This window comes from Ixodes scapularis, unplaced genomic scaffold (assembly GCF_016920785.2).
Source record: "Ixodes scapularis isolate PalLabHiFi unplaced genomic scaffold, ASM1692078v2 PGA_scaffold8__174_contigs__length_109621045, whole genome shotgun sequence".
Taxonomy (NCBI): Eukaryota; Metazoa; Arthropoda; class Arachnida; order Ixodida; family Ixodidae; genus Ixodes; species Ixodes scapularis.
Genome location: NW_024609883.1, coordinates 83,581,911 through 83,608,307, shown reverse-complemented (window position 1 = coordinate 83,608,307; position 26,397 = coordinate 83,581,911). Strand labels below are relative to the sequence as shown.

The 26,397-nt window shown below is 43.8% G+C and overlaps 2 protein-coding genes across 2 annotated transcripts; one reads left to right on the top strand and one right to left on the bottom strand.

Moving 5' to 3' along the window:
• Positions 1-1,848: 1,848 nt before the first annotated feature.
• Positions 1,849-12,629, bottom strand: LOC115317290 (zinc finger protein 436). Its single transcript, XM_042287043.1, has 4 exons — positions 12,612-12,629; positions 12,320-12,361; positions 9,620-9,668; positions 1,849-5,199 (listed from the first exon to the last, which is right to left on the bottom strand). Exons 1-4 carry the CDS (start codon positions 12,627-12,629, stop codon positions 4,655-4,657), a joined length of 654 nt encoding a protein of 217 aa, XP_042142977.1. The 3' UTR covers positions 1,849-4,654.
• Positions 12,630-13,173: 544 nt separating this feature from the next.
• On the top strand, positions 13,174-14,377 carry LOC8042390 (ATP synthase subunit gamma, mitochondrial). Its single transcript, XM_002415459.5, has one exon. It carries the CDS (start codon positions 13,279-13,281, stop codon positions 14,158-14,160), a length of 882 nt encoding a protein of 293 aa, XP_002415504.3. The 5' UTR covers positions 13,174-13,278; the 3' UTR covers positions 14,161-14,377.
• The last annotated feature ends 12,020 nt before the right edge of the window (positions 14,378-26,397 follow it).

The following is a 26,397-nucleotide window of genomic DNA, read 5'->3' as shown; positions in this document are numbered from 1 at the left end:
TAGTCGTAATGATCAGTTGCCTAATTAAGTAAAGTTTGTTAATTACTTTTTAATTAATGAACATAGACATATGGTTTCAATTAGAAACTTGCTGAGCGTCATCGAAAACCACTAAGTCAGCCATTTTCAGAAAGACTTTGAGCATGTGAGAAGCGTATAGTAGTGCACTAAAGTTACCACTCGTGGAGCAGGAGCAAGGCTTCCGGTGCGATGACGTGCCCGCACGGTTTTTCCGTCTCTTATCATAGACCCAGTCCTTGTGCTTGTTGCACGAGTGGTATATTTAGCGCAACTACTGCGGTTCCCACGCGGTCAAATTCTTTCTAAAAATTACTTATTCAGTGGTTGTCGAAGACGCTTAGCATGTTTCTAACTGAAACATAATGTCCATTTTCGCTACCTTTAAAGTTAATTCACAAATTTTAGTTAATTTTTTTCGACTTTTTGTGACGACTGGCCCCCTATACAATGTCCCCCTGGCCGTAAAACTAACCGGCACAAAACGCATGAATGTAGCTTTCACGACCTTTTTTTCTTCTTCTTTTTTTTTTTTACTTATCTGTTAAGCTCAGAAAAGAAACACCGTGGGTGGCACAAGCGGACCTTCCGATGTAAAACGAGCCGGAAAAATTGGCGCCTGCACATAGCAAGCTGAAACTTTCATCAAACGTGCACTGAGCGGGTGAATTTTGAGGCGCTGAGGTTACCGTGTGAAATTTCAAGGCGTAGTTCTCTTTCTGTAAAAATGGAGAGCAATAAACTTGCGAAAGTCAACGTCGGGCGCGTGCACGGATGGCCACGTCACCGTTTATTTGTGGCGCCATCTCCCGATATGCGCAGCGGGTAGACGACGCACTCTCTTGCCTGCTTGTTAGGCCTATCGGGAGATAGCGCCACAAGCAGGTAGCGTCGCTAACTCGGTCGTCTGCGAACGCGCCTAACGTTGACATTGGCAAGTTTGTTGCTTCCAATTTTTACTTTTTTTACACGAAGAAAACTGGGCCTTTCAATTTCACACGATGAAACTGGTCCGCTCAGTGCACATTAGGTGAAAGCTTTAGCATTTTATCTGCAGGCGAAGATTTTCGCGGCCGGTTTCACAGCGGAAGGTCGGCTAACTTCAACAGTACTTCTTTTAAGGGGGTGAGAGTTAGACGAGTGCCGTCTTCGCCATGTATATTTATTAGGCTCGGAGAAGCCTGGCAAAGCTCACGCTGGTGATATTACCACACGCTTGGCCGAGCGAGCGCGTGTGTGACCGCCTGGTTACCGCGCTAGACTGGCGCGGAAGCTCTAGATTCGATTTCAACTAGCGGAATGTCCTTTTATTTATTCTTTCATTTCGGCGTTCTCGTAAGTTCGAGAACCTTCTTGTCTGATGGAGTTCATAATGTTCTACGCCGAATGTTCCAGAAACGCACGAAGGTACATAAGGGACTCTACATCACGACCAGCCTGTCTCGCTTATTCAGCGCTCGATCTTGCTGTTTCGCCGACATCGACGCCTGGGACGCTAACCTATTTCTATCTTGTTTTGGGCACACGTTCGTCCCAATAAACGTTCAGTTTCTTCAGTTATTCTTCGCCCCATCACTTGTCATTCACACCGCCTAGTGATAGTTATATCACTAGGCGGTGTGATATAACTATATATATGAGATAGAGGGGCGGGAGGAATCACTCTCGTCTTTTTCAGAATTAGGCTAAGTGGCGCAAGCTAAAGCCCGTTACAAAGGGTAGAGCCATTAACATCCATCCAATGCTATAAGCTAATTCTCCAAACAACTTTCCGACTTTCCCTGCATTTATGTTATTGTTCCTTCAGTGTTAACAGATGCACAGCGCTGATGGCGGATAAAAAATTAGATTTATTATGAAATGCTGGAACCATATACTGTCAACACCAACGCTACATACATCAAAGGCACTGCTATGACACAGCAAAGCTACACTGAAAGGCCAAAGTTCTTGCTCAGAATCAAGAGTGCCACAATTGTGAACGATTTCAATGACTAGACATCTGAGCAATACTTGAGTAACATCATTTTTTGAGGTCTCAAATGTGGCCTGCGTTTTACGTAAAGAAGACCCATTCTAGACAAATGGAACAGCTTATGCCTAGTAGCTCTGTACTTTGCAGCAACAGGAGACATCAAATGGTTGCTTTATAGTATAGAAAACACAAGAACATTTTGCGTCCCCAACACTTTCGGAAGACAGAGGCCCAGTTCGATCATTCCTCGATAGGAAAGTCGAGGAAACAAAGGGTACCGTCAGGAAGGGAGGGGAGAAGGACCTTTGTACGAACTTGGGGCGAAAGATAATTCACAGTGGGAACGAAAGCAATGTTTTGGGAACTCACTCTAAGTCACTGCATGTTGCTCAATGGAGACAAAAGGATTCAGTGAGTTGCTCCAAGGAACGTTTGCACTCACTCGTGCCACGCCCACGGAACTTCATGCCAAAATGCTCTCACACCGGGAATTCGGAAAACGTTTTGTAGCACAGGCGTGCTAAAATGCTAGGTCCCATAAGAACTGTCCCAGCAAAATATGTTGCATACTTGATATTTGATCGAACCGTCATATGACGGACCATCATTATTCATAAACTTTACTTTTCAATAAAACCTAGAGTGAATAGCCACAGGCGCAATAAGTTCTGGTTTTAAACTATCAATGTAACCTTCGCAAACAGTCGTAGAACTTGGTAGTGGTGGTAGTAAAAATGGTTCAGGGAGCTATAGAAACAGTAGCAGTACTTAGTAGCAGCAGCGGAAATTGTTGCGTACAACCGTAGCATGAGCTGACCGCTCCCCCGTTCAACGATTTCTAAACGAAGACGATTTGCCAGTACACACCCAGCCACTGGAGCATCTAACAAAAACATCAAGGAAAGTATAATGACATTGATCCATTGTAAACTCTTCTCTCTGCCTTTTTCAACTTGTACTCGAATAAGCTAAAGTTTTCTTCTTTTTTTTTCATATATCGATGTGCTGACATTAGCAATTTAATCGATTAAAGGAAAAGCTGCAGCAGCTCAGTGAGTCTCTTTACAACATGTCTGCCAAATTGTTAAAGTGCAATGCATTCTTGGAAGTTGGGTGTCATATTTTCATATAGCCACAGCCACATCAAGATCCATACCACAAGAAATAGTCGGTGTTTCTGCCAGGGCAGCCAGAAAAGCTAATATATAAAGGTGCGGGTACAAAAGTGTTCAGTAAAAGGCAGAAAGTGCAGACGAGTTGATATAAATGTGACATGACAAAAACTTGGCGACTGAAGAATTATGCAGGGAGAAACACATGAGGATGAGATCTTGAGATCCTGTCCAGTCTGTGAGCCCCTTGTCCATTATTCACTCTCAAGTATGAATCTCCGATAGATGGCCTTGACTCCCATAGAACGGTTTATGAGCCACAAATAAAATTCTGAAAGTGCTGGTTGCCAAGCTTCACGAACCAAAGTAAAAGCGGCACGGTCCGCCTTAGTGCCTTCGTCCCATTTCAAGCTGGGACTTATACAGAACAAGACAGGGTGTGATCTTTCCATTGTAAGCAAGGGCATTCAGCAAAACCAAAAGAATGGCATAGGTTACCACTTGCACTGTACATTTTGATTTACCAAAGGTAAAAGCCAGGAAGGCCATACAGCAACACATTAAATTAGCTTAAATAAAGACCGCACCCTGTGGGCACTCGCACAATTACAAATGATCAGCAGCCATAACTGGATGTATGAACAAAATGATGCTACAACTGGGTCTTTGCCACAACAATCATGAAAATAAAGAAAAGATGAGAAAGACAACTGATATCACCAGCACGTTTTCTGACACTTCAAGACAGTTCCCAGTCACACAAGAGTGTACTGTCAACACTGATGCAAAGTTTGAAACAGTGGTGTAATGACGGAAGGCATTGAACATGTGGGCCTTGCATCGCAATCCAGCCCTCAAGCATGGAGGTGAGAACTGTTTGACCTTGACCGTAAAGACCCAGCACACATTTCGTCGCATTTGGCACAAATCACAGAGGACCCACCAGCCATCAATTGTGAAGCGTAAGGGACAAGATATCTTTACATATGATTTACTTATCGACAGAAAAACGACGACACCCAGATCCCAAGAGAAAATTGGCACATATCCAACCCAAATGGCAAACCCCAAACTTCCTTCATCTTTGGCAACACTTCCACACATTCAGATCTCACACTCCGTTTAACTCTAAGTTAGACTGTGGTGGGAACTACGTGCCGGCCGGACCAGTCAGCCGCCTCCCCTTTATCACCTGACCTGGCTCTCTGCACGTGAGTATGGACAGGAGCATGATGACGTGGCGAAAGAGAGGCGTATGACTGGTCCAACGCGGATGTAGCTTCCACTCATTTTCAACTTAGGGGTGAGCGGAGTATACCATCAGATTCCGAGCAAACGAGAGAAGAAAAAAAACTGCCAACAGCAGAACAGCAATGTCCATCAGCAGATGTCATTAATCACCTAGTAGTGCCCCTGGGCATGATTCACAACACACCGTCCCTTTGACGCCTGATGATCATTTCCAGTATCATTCAAGGAGGGCCACGCCCTAGGAAGTAATCCGACAACCGTTAAACAGTCCGACGAAATAAAGCGAGCGGGTAATCATCTACGGCGGTGGCGGCGTGTGGGTACGAAGGTGCCGCGCAAGGTGTCCTTTCCTGATGAAGTCCTTGGGGCAGAGGTGGCACTGAAACAACTCCATATTGGTGTGGTGTGTCAGCCGGTGCCTCATCAGCAGCGACGGCTGATCAAACGTCTCGGTACACCGTTCGCAGCGGTACGGCTCTTCCTTGACAGCTGCTGCCTTCCAGTCTGCTGGCGGACCCTCTGAGCTGGCCCGCGGGTACGGCGGACACTTGACTGGATGGCACTTCTGCCTGTGAACCATGAGCTGAAACTCGCTGAAGAATGACGCCGAGCAGTGCCGGCACTTGTAGGCGGAATTGCTGGCATGGGTGGACAGGTGCTCCAGGAAGCCCTCTCTCTGGTCAAACTTGAGGCCGCACTGTTCGCAGAGGAACGGGAACGGGCGCTCGGCTTCCCTAATGTGGGCGGTCTTGATGTGCCGGAGGAGGTGGCCCTGGTGCCTGAACCTCCTCGGGCAATGGGGACACCGGAAGATGCCGAAATCACGGTCCAGGAGGGGATAGCCTGCAAGACGTTTCACGAGACAAGTTCAGCATTAGCAAACGGTGGGCACACTGCGATGGCAATACAAGGAACACTAGTTTCTTTGGGCCTCAGAAAGTGCCAGAACTGGGAATGCATGCTAGTTTCCTCTTGTTAACTGACTATGATCACTGACAGGATGAGTACGGCGGGAGGTATTTTACTTGTCCCACCTCCAGAGCAAGCTTCCTACCTTTGGCAATGCTTCGGCATCTCGCAATCTTTGATCGTGCATGTACAGCCAAAACACGCCAAAAGGCAACGAGCGTGGGCTGGAAGCGGGACACGCGAAAGAGACGATTTGCCGTCCTCGTCGTTTCCGTGACTATAGTGCCGTTTTTGTAATAGTAGAGGAAATACTGTGCTTTAAAAAGCCTCCTACAAATATTTTATTGAAAGAGAGGTTATTATGCAGATAATTAAATACTTTCTGGAAGCCAGGAACTGATATTTGTTACGCTTGGTCAATTTATTCATTCTATTTTTTAGGGGGGGGGGGGTGCAACTGTTAACAGCTAATGACAACTAGAACAGATTACTTATTAATCACTGTCATAAAAGTGTAGGATAACTATTGATTGAAAAGGTTTACTCTGACTTAACGTAACAAATTAATAACAAAAAGGTATAGACGTTTTGCCACCTATGCAGGTGGCATATTCAGTATAGTGCCACCTACATAGGTGGCGAAACACTTGTACCTTTTTGTTACTAATTTGTTATGTTAAGTCGGAATAAACCTTTTCAATCATGAATTCACCTGGCTTTTGGAACATTTTTGTAGGATAACTAATTTGGACAGCAGTAACTAGAAAATTGAACAGAAATATAAAAAGAGTTCTGAAAATGATTCATAAGAAAGCTTATGAGGAAAGGTAAAGGTCTGTGACATTGCCAAGGAATATGACACTGCACCTCTAAGGCTCCTAAGATCTAAAAGCAGCAGGCAAAAAATGAAGGCTCTGTGGAAAAACATTGCACACAAACAATGAATGCGACTTTGATCCATGTGATTGTATTTTCCGTATGCCAACACTTAGCCGATCCATAGCCATTATTACACTACCGGGTTAGGAGCAAATGAAGTATGCATGCATCCAATCTGAGCTTTTTACATACTTTGTACTTAAAAACATTTTGGGCAAAACTACAACAAATGATGACATATTCTTTAGCAATTTTGCAAAACATGTAAAAAGCCTAGAAACAAGACAGTCAGAAAAGTATTGTTAAACAATGATAAAGGTTAGCAATAAGCAGTATATATCCAGAGAACAGAGCAGTGTTCAGTACACACTCACAACATGAAGCAGATATAAAAACTTCCTGCACAGTCAGCAAAAATAGCACAAGCACTCAGACCAAGGATCATAAATTATGTATAAATTTTAGAAGAAAGAGAGACAGAGCAAATTTTACATCTGCAAGCAAAAATCAGTCATTGCAAGTTGTATGTGCAAATGTTGCAGCTGAGATCTTGGTGCATATCACAAAAGGAGTGCCTCTAGCATTTTTGCCCTTTTCTTGCTCGAAGTGAGTCCTGCAATGAAAATAAGCAATGTTACAACATGCCATTAGGAAAACCAACTACCGGTCAAAACATAAAAAGCTACTTACAAAAAAAAAAGAAGATATAATTAAAAAGAAAATATAGCAATGAATTACATGCATTCTAGAACCTGACACAAAGAGGGATTCCAAATTGCATGCCGTCATTCCCCGAGCATTCAAGTACCCTGCTTTCTTACACATGAATTCAAAGGTGCTTAAAGGCACTTAAACTCTTTGATGCAATTCTACAAAGAAATACAGTAAAACCTCGTTATAATAAAGTTGAAGGGGCAGTCGTAATTATTTCGTTATAACCATTAGTTTGTTATAGCCAATGTCCATTTCTTCCCACTATTAGCAAGCAAGCGGAATTATGATTGCTTTGTTATATCCATTAGTTTGTTATATCCCATTTTGTTATAACGAGGTTTTACTGTAGTTCTACAATCTTGGCAGCATTGGTTGACAGCACCAGAAACTGACCCAATGCTCAACATTCAAAAACAGTGCTATCATGGTCAGATGCACCATGAATTTTTAAAATATGCTAGTGACCAGTTATCATTTGTACCCAATGATATCCTTTTTCCCACATGACATGCTGACATCTCCCCACAAAACATACTATGTTGGTGCCATGACTAAGAAGCAATGCATCTGCTTAAATGAAGCGAAAAATAGGGACTCTAACCAAAAATTTAATAAACGGGTCACTCGCCCGTGAACAAGGGACCGAAGTGGTCCCGAAACGTTGGGTAAATGTGTATTAAATTCTTGGTTCGAGTCCCTATTTTTCGCTTTATGTCTATTCCTAATCAGGCAGAGGGCTGCCGAACGTTTACCTTCAACTGCTTAAATAACAACCAAAACAGCAGTTTTTTTTTGGCATGCCATACAATTTGAATTGTTCACATTGATACATTTAATGAGCTTTCAGAAGTAACAGGTTTATGGTTGCGTCACCCACTTTTTTTTTTTGTTCGTAACCACAAGTAAGTCAGGCTGAAGAAACATAGCACATGCTCATAATTCTATCAGTTATGCTTTATCAGTGTGTATATTGGTATATTCTATCATTAATATTGCATTGTAACTGTTTTTTTTGGCTACGAGTAAGCTCGATGCAGCTTACTCGTAGCCGGAAACACGGTTACAATGCAATATAATGATATAATATACCGATATACACACTGATAAAGCATCACTGGAAGAATTATGAGCATGTGCTATGCTTCTTCAGCCAATGTCATAGTAATGAGCATGTGCTATGCTTCTTCAGCTAATGTCCAGTGATGCATATTATAATATGCACATTCATAAAGCATAACTGAAAGAAACATCATGCATCGATGCATGACGTTTCTTTCTGTTATGCTTTATCAATGAGCATATTATAATATTATATCATTAATATTACACTGGCAGTGTCTCTCTGGCGAGATGCTTTACTACTGTAAAATACCAAAGGGGCGCCCTCCCAACTTTCACTGAAAACTGGGACAATTTAGACATGGGCGCTTGTCTGGTCGAATCAAGCGCTTCACGTACGATTTGCAGAATTCCCAAGTTTGGGAAATGTTAATAGTGGGTGCTTGAACAAAACGGGCGCTTCCACGGCATTTTACGGATGTTTACTGTTTACTGAGTTTTGCAATAGGGAGTGGTGCATCGTGTAAAAAAGAATACTGTCTTCCAAGGAAGGAACATGAAACTGCAGCTGGTGGGGAGGAGACCACATGATCATATACTCCCACATAAGATGCCATTGTCATGTCCCTCCAAATGTTTCACATGTGGACAATTATTTGCAAAAAAAAAATGGTAGCTAAAAAACAAGAATTGTGCGAAAAAAAAAGAAGAAAGATACATAAACGAAACAATGTTACACGCTCTATCCTTTACGAATGTGAAGACGTCCATACAAAACTAAGAAAAATTTTTACAGTAACTTCCAAAATTTCACGCATGCTTGAAAAGCTGGCTTTTAGAACAATTTGAAGTTGTAGCTGAAGTCCATGATCTGGCACAAATTGCTTAGTGGACCATGTGTCAGTCTGCCTTGTTGGGACATTATTTACACAAATATTTTCTTGTGATTTTTCATTCTTCCAAATTGCAATAGTCAGGTCAGCATGACAGATAAATGTTCCAGAGCGTCGTGTGGGATCTGAATCAATGTTGCGCCAGTGACCGCCAGTTAATCTTGGAATGAAAAGCGATCAGAAGGGAGCAAAAAAATCCTTGAATTCACCAAGTGGATGTGATACTGCGTAACATGCGGAAAAGTAACATGCTGCTTCGTTGTGCCTGTAACAGGAAATGGTGGTAACAAAAGCAAATTGATGCATCACAGATTCTTTCGTGGAAAAAAAAAAAAAAAAAGAAAATGCTTGTGAGAGATAAAAGCAACGTAACACAAGTACTGCGCTCTTTCAAAATGAATTCTTCATGAAAAGATTGTATGATATGGAGTATGTGCTCTATGGAATACTATATACTTATGAAAATTTTAACACGGTTTAAAGGGCATCTGATGTGGCAAAACTTGCGTCTATCTTTTTTTTTTTTTTATGCGAAACGTTAAGGTATGGTGACAAGACTTAATTCAATACGTTTCTGGCTAGAGAGACAAGCATTTACTGAGGAAAACAGTCAAACTGAAACCAGCAGAACAGCACTAAAAAACATAAATATGCAGTGAATTTTTTAAATTTTTTTTTAATTGATGTTATGTTTTTTTTTTTGTTTTAGTGGTTACAAAAATTAACTCTTTATATGGCTTCCATTATTCTTCTTAAATTCCAGCAATTTTTTATGGTCTCTGATTTGCCTCAAAATTTGCTGAACATACCTATAGATGTGGCTGCACTGGTCCCCAAGTATTCTGTGAAAAGAAAAGACTGTCGCAAAATTATTGAATTTCGTCTTTATCGTGTTTTTTAAACCGAGAGCTCCTACTAGCAACACTGAAGTGTGAGGACACAAATGGTACAAAGTGGGCAGTAAACCAAGTTCCTAACTGATCACAAGACGTTTGATGGTAGGAAAAGAATGCTTGAAAGCTCATTTACCGAGAAAAGCACGAAAAAATGCTCGACACTCGACATACTTGGTTTAAGACTACCTGTGCGACCATTTGTGACGTTACACCACTGGAGAGCACCCGGAAATTTGAATTATGATTTCAACATCACCTTCATTTAGAGTTTTCTCAATGGCTATATTGAATTTCGAGACAATAAATAGCATACCGTCAAGACCAAAGTCTGGGTATTCAGAAAACGCAATTCGGGTAGCTCAAGAAACGGCCGGAGTACCCCTTCAATGAGGATGTACCTAGATTGCTTATTATTTCTCAAACTGTATAAGTTCTACATCGTTACCGCATGCAACCAAAAAATAAAAAAAAACGAAGCAAGGCAGCAAGTTTTGAGCAGACAATTCTCGATCGGCAAGATTTGTGAGAAAAAACTCGAGTTTGATATGCCATTAGCTTTTTCTTGACAGTTGGGCTGTTGAAAGTTGCTTTTGCGAAAACCTAGGCATGTGTAGATACTTTCTGAGATCCCCTTCAAGTTTTCGTTCCCATCCCCATAACAGGAAAACAAAAAACACTTCCATGAATGTGAGCTCAGTCAGCTGACAGCTATACAGATATGCAACATGGGGCATTAATGGGTTAAACTTATGATCCGGGTTGCGCATAGATTATTCACATCGTAAAACTTTTGTAAATATTTCATGGATATACCATGGACACACTCAAAGGAAACAAAACATCATATTCTGAATCGCACCGCTCATGCACACGTACATGCATTGCGTCATGGAATAAAGACATCTGCAGCTTTTTCTGTGCCTTTGTGTAAGTTCGGAGAAGAATGGCCTAGCTTGCGCATCACTGTCTCCACACTTGAATGGTATTCTTTAGTTCTTTTTCATTTTTTTTTTTGTCTGAAGGCAGTTTTTATCTCAAGCAAGACTCGGGACTGTTGAACGGCAACCACGGTCAATATTTCTGAATTTGAGATTACGACCGCTTTCAGCTCAGTCAGGGTCTCTGAATTACAAGGTATATTCCCCCCCCCCCCCCCCCCCCCCCCCCCGATATTGTGTGCAGTTTTATGAATATCATGGCTCAAAGTTTGGTTTCGGGCATCTACGGAAAAACTGAAACTATCTGCTACAGAGGGATGGCAACACTGAAATCAGCTGTACGGCCACGAAGTGACGTCACGGTGGTGCTGCGGTACGCGTCGTCCGTTGTAACTTTACTAAAAGATAGCCCAGCTGCCACCTGCTAAAGACCAGCTAGTCGCATCTTTAAAGTCGGCTTCACTTTGACGTAATATTTCGGCTGTGATCATATTTCGAGCCACTAAAGTGAAACCAGTCAATTATTTTGGTTTTGTTTTCGAATGGGCTTGCCCTTTAAATACAAGTTCTTAAAGTAAAGTTTCTTTTTTTTTTTAATTTTCCTAATACCTAATTACAAAATTTAAGTCAAGTCATACCAAAGGCTTCTTTGTTGTGTTCCTTTCTTATTTGGAATGTTCGGACTGGCAATTATCAAATAGTGGCACTTACAAGATTCCCAAGTGCAAAAGATGTGGTTTCATATCTCATTATGTATAGCTAACCTTTCAGCATTTGCCATTAACAGAACAAAAACTAAACGCAACATTTAACAATTTAACAAGTGGGCTCATATTTGCGATCGTTAAATTCCGCGAATTCTAAAGGCTGGAATTCGCCTCTACAGAAAACAGATATTCGCACCCACTAAAGTTCGCGAATTTTACGTTTCGCGAAATTGGCGAAAATCGGGAGCTGGTGATTATAGGGGTTTTACAGTACATGCTTTGCACCTGACGTCATTCCGTCAGTTCTCCGGCCACCACCAGAAAAGAGGGGAAGAGGGAACTCCCCTCTCACCGGGACTCTCTTTTGTGCGTCCCAGATGTGCCCATACGTCGCTATTCACCCTCTAGATTATAGAAGATTAACCCGCCACTCAAAATTCTTACAAAAGCAGCTTCTCACCTTCTCTCTGCTGTGGTGATGCGAAATAAATGATGTGACGTCAATGCAAGTATTTTAAGGCTACCGCAGTAATTGAGTAAAAGCGGCTCCGATTTACATACAACAGCTGCTTTATTTTTGCGACATAACCAAATCACGGATAGACTACCATATTGAAACCAATCGCAGGTAGCCTATCCGAAAACCAGTCAAATAAATACAAGTCACGCGTCATCACTAAGTCCGTCAGTAGGCTTTAGAATTACCGCGAAATACCTTCATATTTTAATTTAAAATTTGCTATTCGGCGGTACAAGAAGTACAAGAGCTTACACGATGAGAAATTTGTCACCAGCACAAGCTACAAACACAGTTTTTCATTTTTTTTAGCTATCCTTTCATTAGATTTGAAATTAATGTTATTCAAGGAAGCTCCGCGTCTCTCATTGCGATTCCTTGTTTGGAATACTCTCCGAAATTTCTAGAACGTGTATCTATAGAATTCGTGGTTATGAAAGGAGTTACTTACCTGAAAGCCGTGCTCTGTCAAGACAGCCCAGACGAAGAGACACTAGGCTATAAACATCACTTGTTTTCCGAATTACAGGAGTGTAACAACGTAAGAAGACCGGTAAGAAAAAAAAAATGAGGTATCGTCTTGAGCAGTGCTCGAAACAAGAACTGCGATCATAGGATTCGAACTGCGCCTTAAAAGTAACACAATCTGGTCAAAATGTTGAATCGAAATCAAATAATTTAGGTTCAGCAGCCATAGCTTCATGTCGATGCTTACGCGGCGTGTGCTGCCCCGTAATGTTTGCCTGCGCGTCTGCACTCATTCTGAGCAGAGTGAAGAAAACAAAAAAAAAAGTACGACGTTGCAGCTGGAATCTGCAGTGCACACTACACAGAGAAAACAATAAAAAAGCTATGACGCTTATGAATATAAAACAATGTTACTTTCTCAGGTTTACGTCATACCTCATAGCAACGTCATAGCAACATTGGTAGAAGGACGCAACGCCCGCAACGCCTTTCTTTCCGTTGCTATGCACCTGCGCACACGTCTCACAAACTAACCGCAAAATTAGGCAAAACAAAATAAAGAAACCGTTATTTCTGGATCTTTTGAACAACTGAGACAACCGCCCAAGCAATAAATAACACCACGTGTATGAAGTTCTTTGAATAGGGCGGTTATTCGCGCTACCTGATGTCTTTCTCTATAAACATATTTATAAACTTTCTAACACTAGTAATTAAATAGTCACCGTAAGTTTATGTGATACTCTTTTTTTGTTGTTTTGTTTAGTAAGTCACTTCTGATTAAAACTCGAGAAATGAAATCCCACTCAACTGAAGATACGTATTTCCGTTAGATTTGCCCCAGGCCGGCCGCCGGCCTTCCCAGCATTCGCTTCTCTGCTCTACTTCCGGCGGGACGGAGTGTGGAGGTCGACATTTTCCCCACCTTTCATCGCTCCCAAAATGCTGTCCGCACTCCAAAAAATGGGAGCCTTCGCTCCGGCCTACGTGCAATCACGCAACATGGCCACGCTGAAAGACATCCGTGTCCGCCTGAAGTCCGTCAAGAACATCCAGAAGATCACCCAGAGTATGAAGATGGTGTCGGCGGCCAAGTATGCCCGTGCCGAGCGTGACCTCAAGCAGGCGCGACCTTACGGGGAAGGCACCCAAGCCTTCTACGATGTCGCCGAAATCAAGCCACCCGAGGGCAAGAACAAAACCCTCATCATCGCCATCTCGTCGGACCGTGGCCTCTGCGGAGCCATCCATTCGAGCATCGCCAAGCGCGTTCGTACCATGATGACCGACAACCCCGAGCTCCTCCAAGACTGCCGCATCATCTGCGTCGGCGACAAGGTACGCGGCATCCTACAGCGACTGTACAGCGACAACATCCTGATCAGCTTTTCGGACTACGGCAAGAAGCCGCCCATCTTCGACGACGCCGTCCAGGTAGCGAACGCCATCCTGGCTAGCGACTACGAGTTCGACAAGGGCATCCTACTCTACAACCGCTTCAAGTCGGTCGTGTCGTACGCCACGTCCGAGCAGCCCGTCTTCAGCCTGGAGACGGTGAGCGGGAGCGACAAGCTGACCGTGTATGACAGCATCGACGCCGACGTGCTCCGCAGCTACCAGGAGTACTCGCTGGCGAGCCTGATCTACTACGCCATGAAGGAGAACGCGTGCAGCGAGCAGAGCTCCCGCATGACGGCCATGGACAGCGCCACCAAGAACGCAGGGGAGATGATTGACAAGCTGACCCTGACCTTCAACAGGACCAGGCAGGCGGTCATCACCAAGGAGCTGATTGAGATCATCTCCGGTGCGGCCGCATTGTAGGAGCAAAGCCAAGTCACTGCCAGCCTTTGGACGTCTTGGAACTCCCTCGACTACTGGAAAGAGTGGCACAGATGCAGCGAAGAGTTTGGGACTGGGGAAATTGGGAAACCGAATAGATTTTTTCGAGACCACGTCCACCTGCCATTTTGTCTGTTTTCGTTTGCGAGGGCGTTCCTTCCTGTATTTCGAGCGATAGGCAATACAAAATGGAAAAGAATCCAAGTCTGCTGCTTTCCTTACGATTGACAAAGCTTGGTTGGATACTTTTTCTCTCTTTGGCCCAGTGAAACATACACATAATGTTACAGCCTCTTCGTAGAAACTGTATCTGAACAGAATGCGTGGCTTGCACCACTTCAATGGTGTAAAACTACCGTGGTATGAAGGCAACGCTCGCGGAAGTTGGATCATTAGCATAATAGCCGACCAAATTGCTGTCTCGGTGGCTGCAAGGCAAAGCGCCGGCCTATGGAACTACCGTCGACGGTTCAAACCCTGGCCGAGGTGCCTCAGTTGCTCGTTAAAAGATTTCCAGGTGGTTGAAATTAATCCTTTGTCCTCCACTGGGGCATGCAAGATACCTTTCATTGGTTTGGCACATAAAGCCTCCAAAAAATTCAACTTTAATGGCAGGCCAAATCATGTCGGTGCAACCTATCCATTGCTCGTACTAGTGCTGGCAAACGTGCAAGCCTCTGCAGATTGCTTTCGAATTTGGCAAATACTAGCACAACTTTGCATGTATACAAAGCTAATTATCATGCTTACTTGAATTTAACATACTCCAGTTGTTGTGAACCAAGTTACTACGTAAAATTCCTTGAGGTGTGCAGAGAGCCAGTTGCAGTTAATGGAAGGAGACTGAAATGTTTAGAGTGGACAATGTGACCGGCGCCATAATTCAGAACATGTTGCTGTCATGCTACAATCCCACTCGCTGGTATCCGTAAATTGCGATTGGCTTTCTGCATTCTGGTCCGGAAAGTAGGTGCACAGACTGTTTTTACTTACAGGCAACTTTCTATAGCTATGCAATCAAAGCTATGGAAGAATGCGCACCTTGAACACCCATCAAAGCTGTGCACATGTACTCTTAAGTGCCACAGAGGGCTGTTCACAAGCATAGTAAATATTCGCTGTAATTCTTTCCTTCCATTGATATGTTTTTCATCCAACATACAAGCTCATTACATCAGATAATGGTAGTAACCAGTGGAGTGCAGGGGGCAGGCGTTCAGAGATAGTTGTAAATTTGTGACAATGGTTCATGGATCAGGAGACAAAAGATATGGTTCAAACTGAGACTGTCACATCCTTTCTCGTCTGTCCTCATTCATGGACTCCATCTCAAGTTTACGAAGTATGTCGGTTACCAACCCCCATTTCCTTGTCCCTGGAAAAAGACTGGAGAGTTGCAGAAGACTGCAGTGAAATCTCTCGCACTGCCAAGAGCAAATTAGACGCAAAATGTTTGGACAGCGTGAGGCCGGTCTGCATGAGCACACCTACACTGTTTCACACCAGATGAGAAATTTTGGTGGTGCAGTTGCGACTCCTAGTTTGGGGTATTTAATGCGCATCTCGCAGTAGTGAGACATAAGCTCTGAAGACTGCTTGATTAACACTTTTGCACCATTTGGAAAGTGGAGATGGCGAACTAGCAGCCCTGCATACTGTCTGCTATGCTGAGAACCAGTGAACTCACCAATCAGTCCCAACCACTCTTTACTCACAATTCCAGATGAGGGTCCATCACCTAGCAGCAAACATGTGAATTGAAAGAAGGGGATACTTGGACAGTGAAATTCACTTATAACGATACCAGATATAATGGTTTCTAGACTAGGAACGCACAGTTTCTAGTCTAGATACAACGATAATCAGTTATAACGATTGAAGTTTCGAGTTTTCTCATTATTGCTACGAGTGGATTGCACTCTACAGCAAAGTTTTTTATTTGGACATACTGACATACTGCCAGCCATTTGTTGGCAGCCAAGGCAGGGGTGGTCATAGACACACACACAAAAAAAAGCATGATAACCTAGCACACAGCAAGCATACATGACAAATCATCAGCGATCAAAAAGAAAAAGTGCTTGATCATGGTAGAAAAGAAAGTGGCATCGATTCACTTGACACTATACACTGTTCCAAGTTGGGCTTCCTGGGCGGCGCCATTTTAACGAGTGTACCGCCGCCTACCCTCATCCGGGCATTTGGGAGAATCTGAACCCCTCCGAATGACTGACCGCCATTACTGAACTGTTGCCCTGCTCACCAGGTCACACCAATCGCAGCTGCTTCTGCCGGTACGGCTGCCGTATTCGGCGCCCTCGGCTTATCGTCTTGGTACATGGAGGAAAGCACTATCTTAATCGGTGTGTCAGGCGTGGGGAAAAGTGCATCCTGCTTTCCTGGCATCTTTTTGTGGGTAATTTTTAGCGCGGTTCTGGGGCAGTCGTCGCTCCTAAACCGAACTCGGCGTTTCGATCGCTAGCGAAATCAGGGATTGCTAGTGAAAATGAGGATCACTAGTGAAATTGAGGATTGAACGAAGCAAGGATGGCACGAATTACGGTGTGTGAATTTGCGCTGAACTCGAGTCGTTGCCGCTTGAGGGCGCCGGGAACGTTTGAACTAAGACAGCTTGCTGCCGAAAGATGTCGATGCTGCGTGGACATCGCGGCTGTTGCTTTTGCTTTCCATTTTCTGCAAGTAAATGAAGTGTTTGGCCATTTGCACTAATGTATTCATGGCGAATTGACAATTTCGGAAACCCCTAAAAACTATTGAATCACGCATACTCGATACTTCAATTTCAGCGGCGCATTTTCGGTGCGCACCAGGCGTCGCCTGCCAATTGCCACGTGAAGAAAAATAGTTATTAAATCAGTGGACCAGGACTCACGCAACTATTTTTTTTTTCAATGTCTAAGCCGCCCTCCGCTTACCTTTCGGTCTGCACCCACATTCATCCTGTTTGACAGCGTGGGTCTCGCACATTGAATTGGCGTTCGACTTTTTTTTTTGGTTATTTGTGCGACCAATTACAGCACAGTGCTGCCCGTTCGATTCTTTTCTTGCATAGGCCATGCCACGCGCGAAAACACGCTATAATATCAAAGCGGAGCCTAACATTGTTGAAACAACTTGCCTCCGTACATTGCACACATGCTTTCTCCACCCTCTGGTAACAGTTCACTCCGTGAAGCAGACGAGCTTTCGAGGGAAAGGGTAAGCGGAGCATTGGTGCAGCGCTCTGGTTCGAGAGTGTTTTTCACTTTCTGCATCGACTTACTTGGAACGGTGTATAAACTCTCAAGTAAACAATACACACAGAAAAAAAAAGGAGAAACAAATAACTTGCAACAATAACCTAATATACCATCTGCAGTCACCGCGAAAAAAGTTGTTCTATCATTGCTGCAAATGATGACGTTGTGGCTACATTTGTAACACTTTCAAGCAAACTATTCCAGTCGCTGAATGTTCGCGTGAAAAAGCTATTTTTTAGACAGTCAGTCCTACAGAAAGGGACCACAATAGTTTTCGGGCGTTTGTTGCACGTGTGCCTGCTTGAGTTGTACTCCATGTACTTTTCGAATGACATTGCAACCTAGCAGCAAAAGCGGACAGATGCCTCGCTATCAAACAGCATTTGACTCTCAAACGTCACATGTACCCCACAATCAAATATGCAGGATTGCAAAATTTGGGGCGTTGAAAATACGCTTCTTCATAAAGAGCCTATTCGGTAAAGGGCTCCCCGTTTCATGTGCATGAATGCGTATCAGGTGTTTGCAAAAACACATTTTGGCCATCAGACCAACTATTACTGCAACTTGAACAAATACTGGCATTTTCACACTTAGTCCATCCTTCTCGTGTCAAATTTGCTTTAGAAACATTGAGACGGCACTAAGTTTAACTGCCTCGAAATGCGGTAACTGGTGCCTCCGCCGTAGGGGGCAATCTAGCCAGTGCAGAACATTCAGCACAAGGCCAAGATTACACCAACATGTGCTGGTACAATGCCCACCCATGTCGCAGTCAGTAGGAGCGGGATTTCAGTCTGCGACGTCCGAGTTTGCAGCCCAAGCTTTTAGTCTGCATGTTCCGCGCTAAGGCCACACCACCTCGTAGAATAGTCAAAGCCCAAGAGCAATTTCCTTTACCCCCACGCGACGCCATCGCACTTGGATGGTGCGAACTTGGCGATTGAGCCCGACGCCGGGCGTCCTTTGAAGCGTCGACTGGATAAGAAGCCCAGCCGAACGCCGACGCAGCGCTCGTGTCCAACCTGTGTCTGCGCACAATCTTGCAGCGACGTCGTCGAAATGCCATAATGCACGAGCTTCGAGTATCCTATACTTTGTTTCACCACAAGTCTGAGAACAACCAACGATCAAAAGGGTACAAGCACAGATGCAGATTAAAAGCGCAGGATTACGGAACATGTACTGCGCTCGACTGGCTTAGCCGGTCATTGCACATGTGCAGGAAGGCGACGCACACTGCGACGTTGAGTTTTTGGCACTGCTCGATTGGTCCCACAGACCGGTAATGTCGGCTGCGCTCGGACTTGGGGTGAAACAAAGTAGATGTATAGAGATTTTTCACAAGGGCGCCGCCATCTTGAAAAATTGTCACTTCCAGTATGGGCGAAAACATTAGCTGCATTTGATTTATGTGCACCTCCTGCACCGGTGCAGAAAAGTGTAGGGCAGTCTACTTCCGGTAGGAATACAAGAGAGATACGATGAGAAGTTCACCGCCCTGCACTTTTCTGAACCGGTGCAGGGGGTGAAAGTAGATTGAACGTTGCTATTGTTTTGCCGTCGCCATGCCAACAGACTACATTTCGGATATAAGCGTAACTGTCACTCACTTTTGTTTTGCCTCCCCTCTATTCTTTTGCTATTTGCAGGTTGAAATGTTTTATTGCTTTCTTTGCCACCCACACCCGATGTGCGCACCAGGTGGCTGGGGAAAACAGTAAATGAGAAAGGTCTATAGACGATGTGTGCTGGAGCCCGTTGGCACGAAAGGCTACCAAATCCCCTCTCCCCTGTAAGGATAAATTAAACTTCCAGTGAATCAAGCAGTGCAACACGTTCAAGATGACAAGGCACAGTGGGCACAGGGCAAATGGGCACAGTGCAAAAAACTGCTTAGGATACTGAAAACAAGTCTTCTGGAGGCACCAGAGTGGCAGCTTACATTACTCTTAGAACTAGTCTTCTTCAGGGCTGAGACTGCCTTGAAACTACATCAGTTAGTGAAGCATAAGATTTAAAGTTCTTCGAACTAACTTTTACCAACTTCCTGTTTTGTTAAGACTTTGTCAAGAGTACTGGATTGAGGCGACAAGCATAAAAAGTTTTATTTTTACTTTCATATAATAGTGCAAATATTAACACTGCATGAAAAAAATATCTTGGACTAGGAGGAAGGCTTCAAAAACATTTTTGTACAAGGAACAAACACATTATAACATCATGTATGAACAGTGCCAATGAAAACCTGATGAGCAAAAAACATTGCACAAACCGACAATAACCCGCACCCCTTGAGGGGTATTCACACGGGGGATGCTTTTCGAGAAGGGATGTGCGCAACGTCAGTGATCGGCGAAACCAGCGGGAATCCCTCCCCGACTCAAGCATTCAAGCGAATGGCAAGCATGAATGAATGGATGGATGGAATGGATGGATGCTAATGGCTGTACGCTTTATAATTAGTGGTAGCTTGCACCCCTCATCCTTCCCCTCGTCCTTCTAAGCCAATTTACTTCCCCTCTGCAATTTTGTAGTTATCACCAGGTGGTGTGGGATTTCACCAGAATGACCTTCGGGGGGACCAGACGAAAAAATGAAAAACATTACCCCCCCCCTCCCCGGTTCCTGCCTCTCCCCGGCGAGGGAGTAGCCGATTTTCCTCTGGTCAAAGCTAGTCGGCGTCACCTGGAGACCGGGTCTACTGGGAGACAGAGTTGAGACTTTGGGCCAAAGCCAAGCGGGAGGGAGTCCCAATTTTCCTCTGTCACACCTGTCCCCCGCTGTGCTAGTTAGTTGCACACCGTTCAATTCTCCCAAGAAATTTCCACCAGTCATACAAGCTTCTCTTTGGTATTGAAGTGCACTTATCATCCATTCCTCCATTCCCGTCTGTAAACACCAGTGCTCTGGCTAAATCCGTTGCTCCCCTCCGGGAGAGTGGGAGCAAGCCCTGTGCACCTCAACACCACATGTTCTATTGTCTCGCCTCTCCCCTGGCATATGGCACGTCGCGGGGAGCCCAGAAAGTTGTCAGTGTTATTAGATGCATTTAGTGGTCACACTCTCGACAACAAGGCTTGGTGCGAGCCAAAGAGAATAGAAAAATAGAGGTGTACATGAAAGAGCGATGTGGGATTATGGCAGCGGCGTTGATAGATGGAAAACACTAATTGCTTCCTGCACGAAAAAAAAAAAAGCTTCCTGAATGGGTGGATGTAACACAAAGGATGTGAAATCAAGAACCAGTTGTATAAGGAGTGACTTGAGGATGACATCGATGAATAGTATCAAAGAGTCTTTTGGGTGCCTCAGACGACATGCGTAATAGAATAAGCCACAATAGGCTAGGCGATCAAGATGATACCGCCGGTATCTTGCCGAGCAAAACCTGTAAAGTCGTCAGAAGTGCAAACAAAATACTGCCGACTGCAAAGAGATCCCACGCCAACACTCAGCCCCTAACAAGAAATGAAGGCACTTTTTTTGCTGAATTACTCAAACATTTTTTTAATCCCATTAATCACACTTTCCAGTGCCTATACCTGAAGATTTCAAGCAAACCACAGATAAGGGTCACTACGACCAGAGTCTCAGTGCACCGTACATGCAGTGCGCCGAGGCACCATGATAACTCCGAAGAAAAAATTGAGCAGTCCCGTGTCAATCTACAGTACAACCACCGTGATAGCTGCGGTAAGTCACGCCAAAGTGATTGGCCATCGGCGTCGCATTCCCACGTGAACAAAAGTGTTCGGAAGAAAATAGACATCTGATCAGCGATGGACAACAGAGAAAACGCAGGCGCGCAATGTAAACGTTTGGTTAAGACTGTATTCCATTTCGCGCAAGCTGGCCGGCGTTTGGAACGCGCTCTTCGCTCGTGCCAATCGACACCACCATATAACTTTACCCTCCAGAGATGGAGTCCCTCCTCTCTGCACTGTTTCAAACACATTTTTTTCTTCTCTTTTGTTCCGAAATGCGTGGAAGTACGTCTCCCGGTACGAGCTCTTGGCACTGACAGTTGTACAACAGCATCCTGTTACCAGCTATTTTCTTTTCCCCTGAAGAGCTCATGCAGTGGGTGTTGGGTACTACAAAACCCTCAAGTTTAAAGCTACTCATTAACTAAATAAATAAATTAACTGTGCAAAGGACGAAACAGAGGCAGAAACAAGTACGACAAACAAAGCGCAGACTTCCAACTGTTTGTGTGGGGCAGTCATAGCAGTACAAGTAGCAAGAAGAAAACTTGTCGAAGTCTACTCCATTGAAAAGAGGTCACGACTGCGTAAGCATGCAATCAGCTTCATTATCAGGTGAAGAAATAGCTTTTTTGGATGGTCACGTTAAGTCTCCGTTTTACCGTAGTGAGCTGAATATTGCTATTTATACTGCTGTGTCTGCACCAAATAAACAGTTGGAGGCCTGCACCCTGTGTGTCATACTTGTTTCTGCCTCTGCCCTCATCCTTTGCGCAGTTTATTTATTTCACAAGACATGAACCAACTAGCCCGCCAAGAGGTGTTACTCAAAGTTGTTAAGTAACGTTGTCTTCGCTCAATATTTTGTTTTACATGCATAAGCGAAATGTATTGCACATTGTGGTTCTTTGTCCACTGTCAGAATATAGCAATAAAGAAAAAAAGCTGTAGCATAGCTCAGAGGCAACGTCTCCGCTATGCACGCAGCGGAGTCAGGTTCGATTCCTGCGGGCAACGGCGGGCAATCTTTTTTAAGTATTTTGCAACATCGACGACGGATGTTCTACATTGTCAACTACAACATCAACAACAGATGCCATTTCCAGTGGTGGAAAGATCCCATAACAGTTATCGCTGAAAAACACTAAAGTTCAAACCGGGCCAAGACCAACACAGTAGGCCTGTACACATTTTCTGAAGACACAAGGTACCGCATGGCATGGGGAGAGGGGCTGCAAACAGGTGAATGAGGAAGGTTTGAAGCTTATTTAAATAATCGAACACCCAATATGCACCAATAGAGTGAGTTCAGTGAAAGGTGCATTCTCCAATAAAACGTAAGACCAACTTGACAAGGCAGTTCCGAGCAGCTATGCTGGAATCGCTTTGGCCAAGCCCAGATTGCTTGGGGTGAAGAGCTACAAAAACCTTTTTTTTATTCTCTTCCTAAAATTTAAGTACATCTGACCAAAGTGTGTTTAGCACCGCAGCATAAACAGCCCCACAAAGAGGTCCCTCATAATGTGGAAGACTATACATTTCAATCTGCATGACACTTGTATCATGTCATGCGGATTGACATGATTCAATGAGAGAATCAATATCACTTCTCTCAAAAGAGTGGGTAAATTACATTCATGAAAGTAAGCAATTTTCACTACTACAGTCGAATCTCATTAATTCAAACTCGAGGGGGACTGAAAATTTTTTTGAATTAAGCAAAGATTTAATTAATGGGAGTATCCCCCGCTCAAAACACATAGGATGGATGGAACCTGCATGTTAGTTTGAATTATCCGCAAGTTTGAATTAAGAGAAATTGAATTAATGAAAGTCGACCGTAACTGCTAAATTTCAGCCTTATCTCATTTAATAATCCCTCCAGGACTACAAAGATTCGTCCCCAAGACATCAACGAAGGTGATAATAATGAAGCTAGAGCGACAGGCTCATAGTCCTTTCATGTACCTTTTCACAAATAAGTACTAAAACCTGCAGATTACAGCGTATTAAATACAGCCACTATGGGGCTTCAGCCATAACTTCATCTTCAGAACAGAGTACAATGAAACTCAAGGGGAACATAAAGTACACAAACAGCAAAGTTAAATGGCACATTTGCAACATCATATTGATCCAGTTGTCTCGAAGCTTTCTCATTACACCAGATTTCGCGAAGTACAGGGCACTTAAGTTTTATTCGACTGCCGATTTACTAGGCTCTATAAACGAGTTTCTCGTTCCTACGGCGGTGATCATCCACAACGACATAGCAACGTAATGAACATACCTATTTTCAACTTTCGGCATATGCTATTAACATTGGTCAAGAATTAAAAAGAAAAATCATGGGCCATTCTACATACTCTGTAAATGTGGATGATCAGCGAAGATGTTTAGCACACGACACAGACCCACCCCCCAGGAGCCGGAGGAGACTAGACAAGCGCAACGAGACCGTATTCAAGTATTTATACATGAAAAGTTTAAACACAAAATGGACAAACCGAACCCGAAAGCTTACATTTAAATATCTAGACACTGGTGGTGGGGCTGAACAGACTATGTCAGTGAAAAAAAAGGTGAAAGAGGCGGAGAGGAAAATGTGGGAAAGGAGAATGCAGGAGAAATCAGCTTTAGCAGTGTACAGGTCACGAAAGCAGGAGATAAGAAAGGAAAAGCTATTTGACAATTCACTGGGAAGTGCTTTGCTGTTCGAGGCAAGAACGGGAGTTTTAAGGACGAGGACGTATAGGGCTAAATTTCAGGAGACCGACACATTATGTGCCGCCTGCCATAATGATAGCGAGACACTGGAGCACTTGGTTTTGAAGTGCATGAAGCTTCGTCCTGCCCTCCGTGAAGGGGTAGCGGATTTGGCCGGGGCCCTGGGTTTCACTGGCGACAATGGAAGCACGGTAGAGAAAAAGATTACAGTGACAAAGAGACGATTAGAAGATTGGTGGAAATTATCTAGGGAAAATTAAATGATGGACAACTAACTAGCACAGCTGGGAACAGGCGGGACAGAGGAAAATCGGGACTCCCTCCCGCGTGGCTCCGGCCCAAAGTCTCAACCCTGTCTCCCAGTGGATCCGGTGCTAGGGTAACGCCGAAAAGGTTTGACCAGAGGAAAATTGGCGCGCCGGGGGGAAGAGGCGGCGGGTGATGTTTTTTAGTTTTTTTGCCCGATCCCCCGAAGGTCATCCTGGTGATATCCCACACTGCCTGGTGATAGTTAGGGGGAGAAAAATTGGTCTTAAAAGGGCGGGAGGAATCATGTATTTGTCTTTTTAGACTTGGGCTAGGTGGCGCAAGCTACCACCCGTTACAAAGGGAATAGCCATTACCATCCATCCGCCACTCGGCGGAAAGTAGACACGCGCGACGGGACCGCCACCCCGGGAGAGCAGAAGGAAAGGAAACTAGGCACGCAAGCGCTTGGAACGAGGACAAAGAGGGCGGTGCGAGCGTAGACATGGCCGACGCAGGTTGCAAAGAGGCAAATCTTTGAGAAACCTTCATTATCTACCTAAGAGTCTACTGATCTTGAAAATGGTGCCTATTGATAACTAATCTACTGAATAGACCTATTGCTAAATTACCCAAGCATCAAGGAGAATGCAGGGAATGGTGTTCCACGTGCTGGCGTCTGCAGCATGTGTGTTTGTCAACGCTTTATTATGGTTATTTACTTTGAACCTTTCATACGGAGAAGGCGTGCGCGTGCAGCGGTGCGAGTGTACTTTTTGGTCACGCACACGAAAAATCCACAGAACCCTAGCCATAAACAGCTTCGCTATAAAACAAAGAACATCACCATTTCCCTGTCACTAAACCCGTTACATTCCCTAAACCCTGCCTAGTGGTCTGATTATTTCGGCAGATTCTGCCAGTGTTGGGAAGTACCTTAAGTAGGTTCAAAAATTTTTTTCTTCACTTAAGTGCATTCTCCGAGCATTTACTTGTGATTTGCTTAAAATATTTTTTCTGGTACTTTCAAAGGAAAGAACAACTCCCGACTTCGAAATACATTCACCGAATTTGATCTTGTTAAATTTGTATTTCAAAATGATGCTTTGTCAATCTGGAGCGATACTGAAAAAGAAATTCTACTGTTACTAGAAACGTGAGCAGACAACACACTGTTTATGTGGTCATTTCTTCGAGTGAAGTAATGGTGCCCATAAGATTGATACAAATAAGCACCTTAAATGTCGATTGTGCCAAAACAGCTTGCCAGCCAGAGTAAACTACGCTGTGGCCACCTTACTTTATCCAATATTTGCCACCATTAATGCAAGGACACCGTGAAAAACTGTGTTAAAAAGTACTTGTACTTTGAAAATACATTGTATTTATAGTATCTTAGGAAGGATGCTTGGGCGAGTTGGGTATTCATATTGTAGGAGAAGCGCTAAGTAGATTCACTCACCCTCAAACTCACACTCGCACTCACACTCGCACCAGAAAAACTGTCATTCACGTGAATGACTGTTTTTCTGGTGTGAGTGTGAGTGTGAGTTTGAGGGTGAGTGAATCTACCTAGCGCTTCTCCTACAGTATTTATAGTACTTTACTTCCAAGTGCATTGTGCCCCGTGTACTTACTACTTTACTTGAAGTACATAGGTAATCTCTCATTTACTTTGTACTTTACTTCAGGAACTTTTTAGATGTGCTTTGCCCAATGCTGGTTTCTGCCGTAGTAAATTTTGTTACCACAAGTGGCACTGCCCCAAAGAGTAAAGAAAAAAGTGAAAATCATTTGGAGCTCAAGGGGAAAAAAAATCTTGGAAAAGATTCACAATTCTTATAAGGCGTAGCGCCCTTCACATGGTGTTTCAATCATTCCGAAGTAATATGACCCCTAGGTTAAAGGAGCTGTGCAACAATTTCAGGGCTTTGCTTAAATTATTGTGGAAGTTGATGCCGGACACTTCTGAAGTGAACTACAGAAAACAGATTTTGCCTGAATACCCTAGTTTTTATTTTAAAAAAATGAAAAAGATATACAGTAAAACCTCGTTATAAAGAGGTTGAAGGAGCGGTCGTAATTACTTTGTTATAACCATTAGTTTGTTATAGCCAATGTCCATTTCTTCCAACTATTCAAGCAAGGGGAATTATGATTGCTTTGTTATATCCATTTGTTTGTTATATCCCATTTTGTTATAACGAGGTTTTACTGTAGGTTTTTTCCGCCTCTCAACTCGTACGTCGTCTTTCGGGTCACGTGCGCAGTGACGTTGA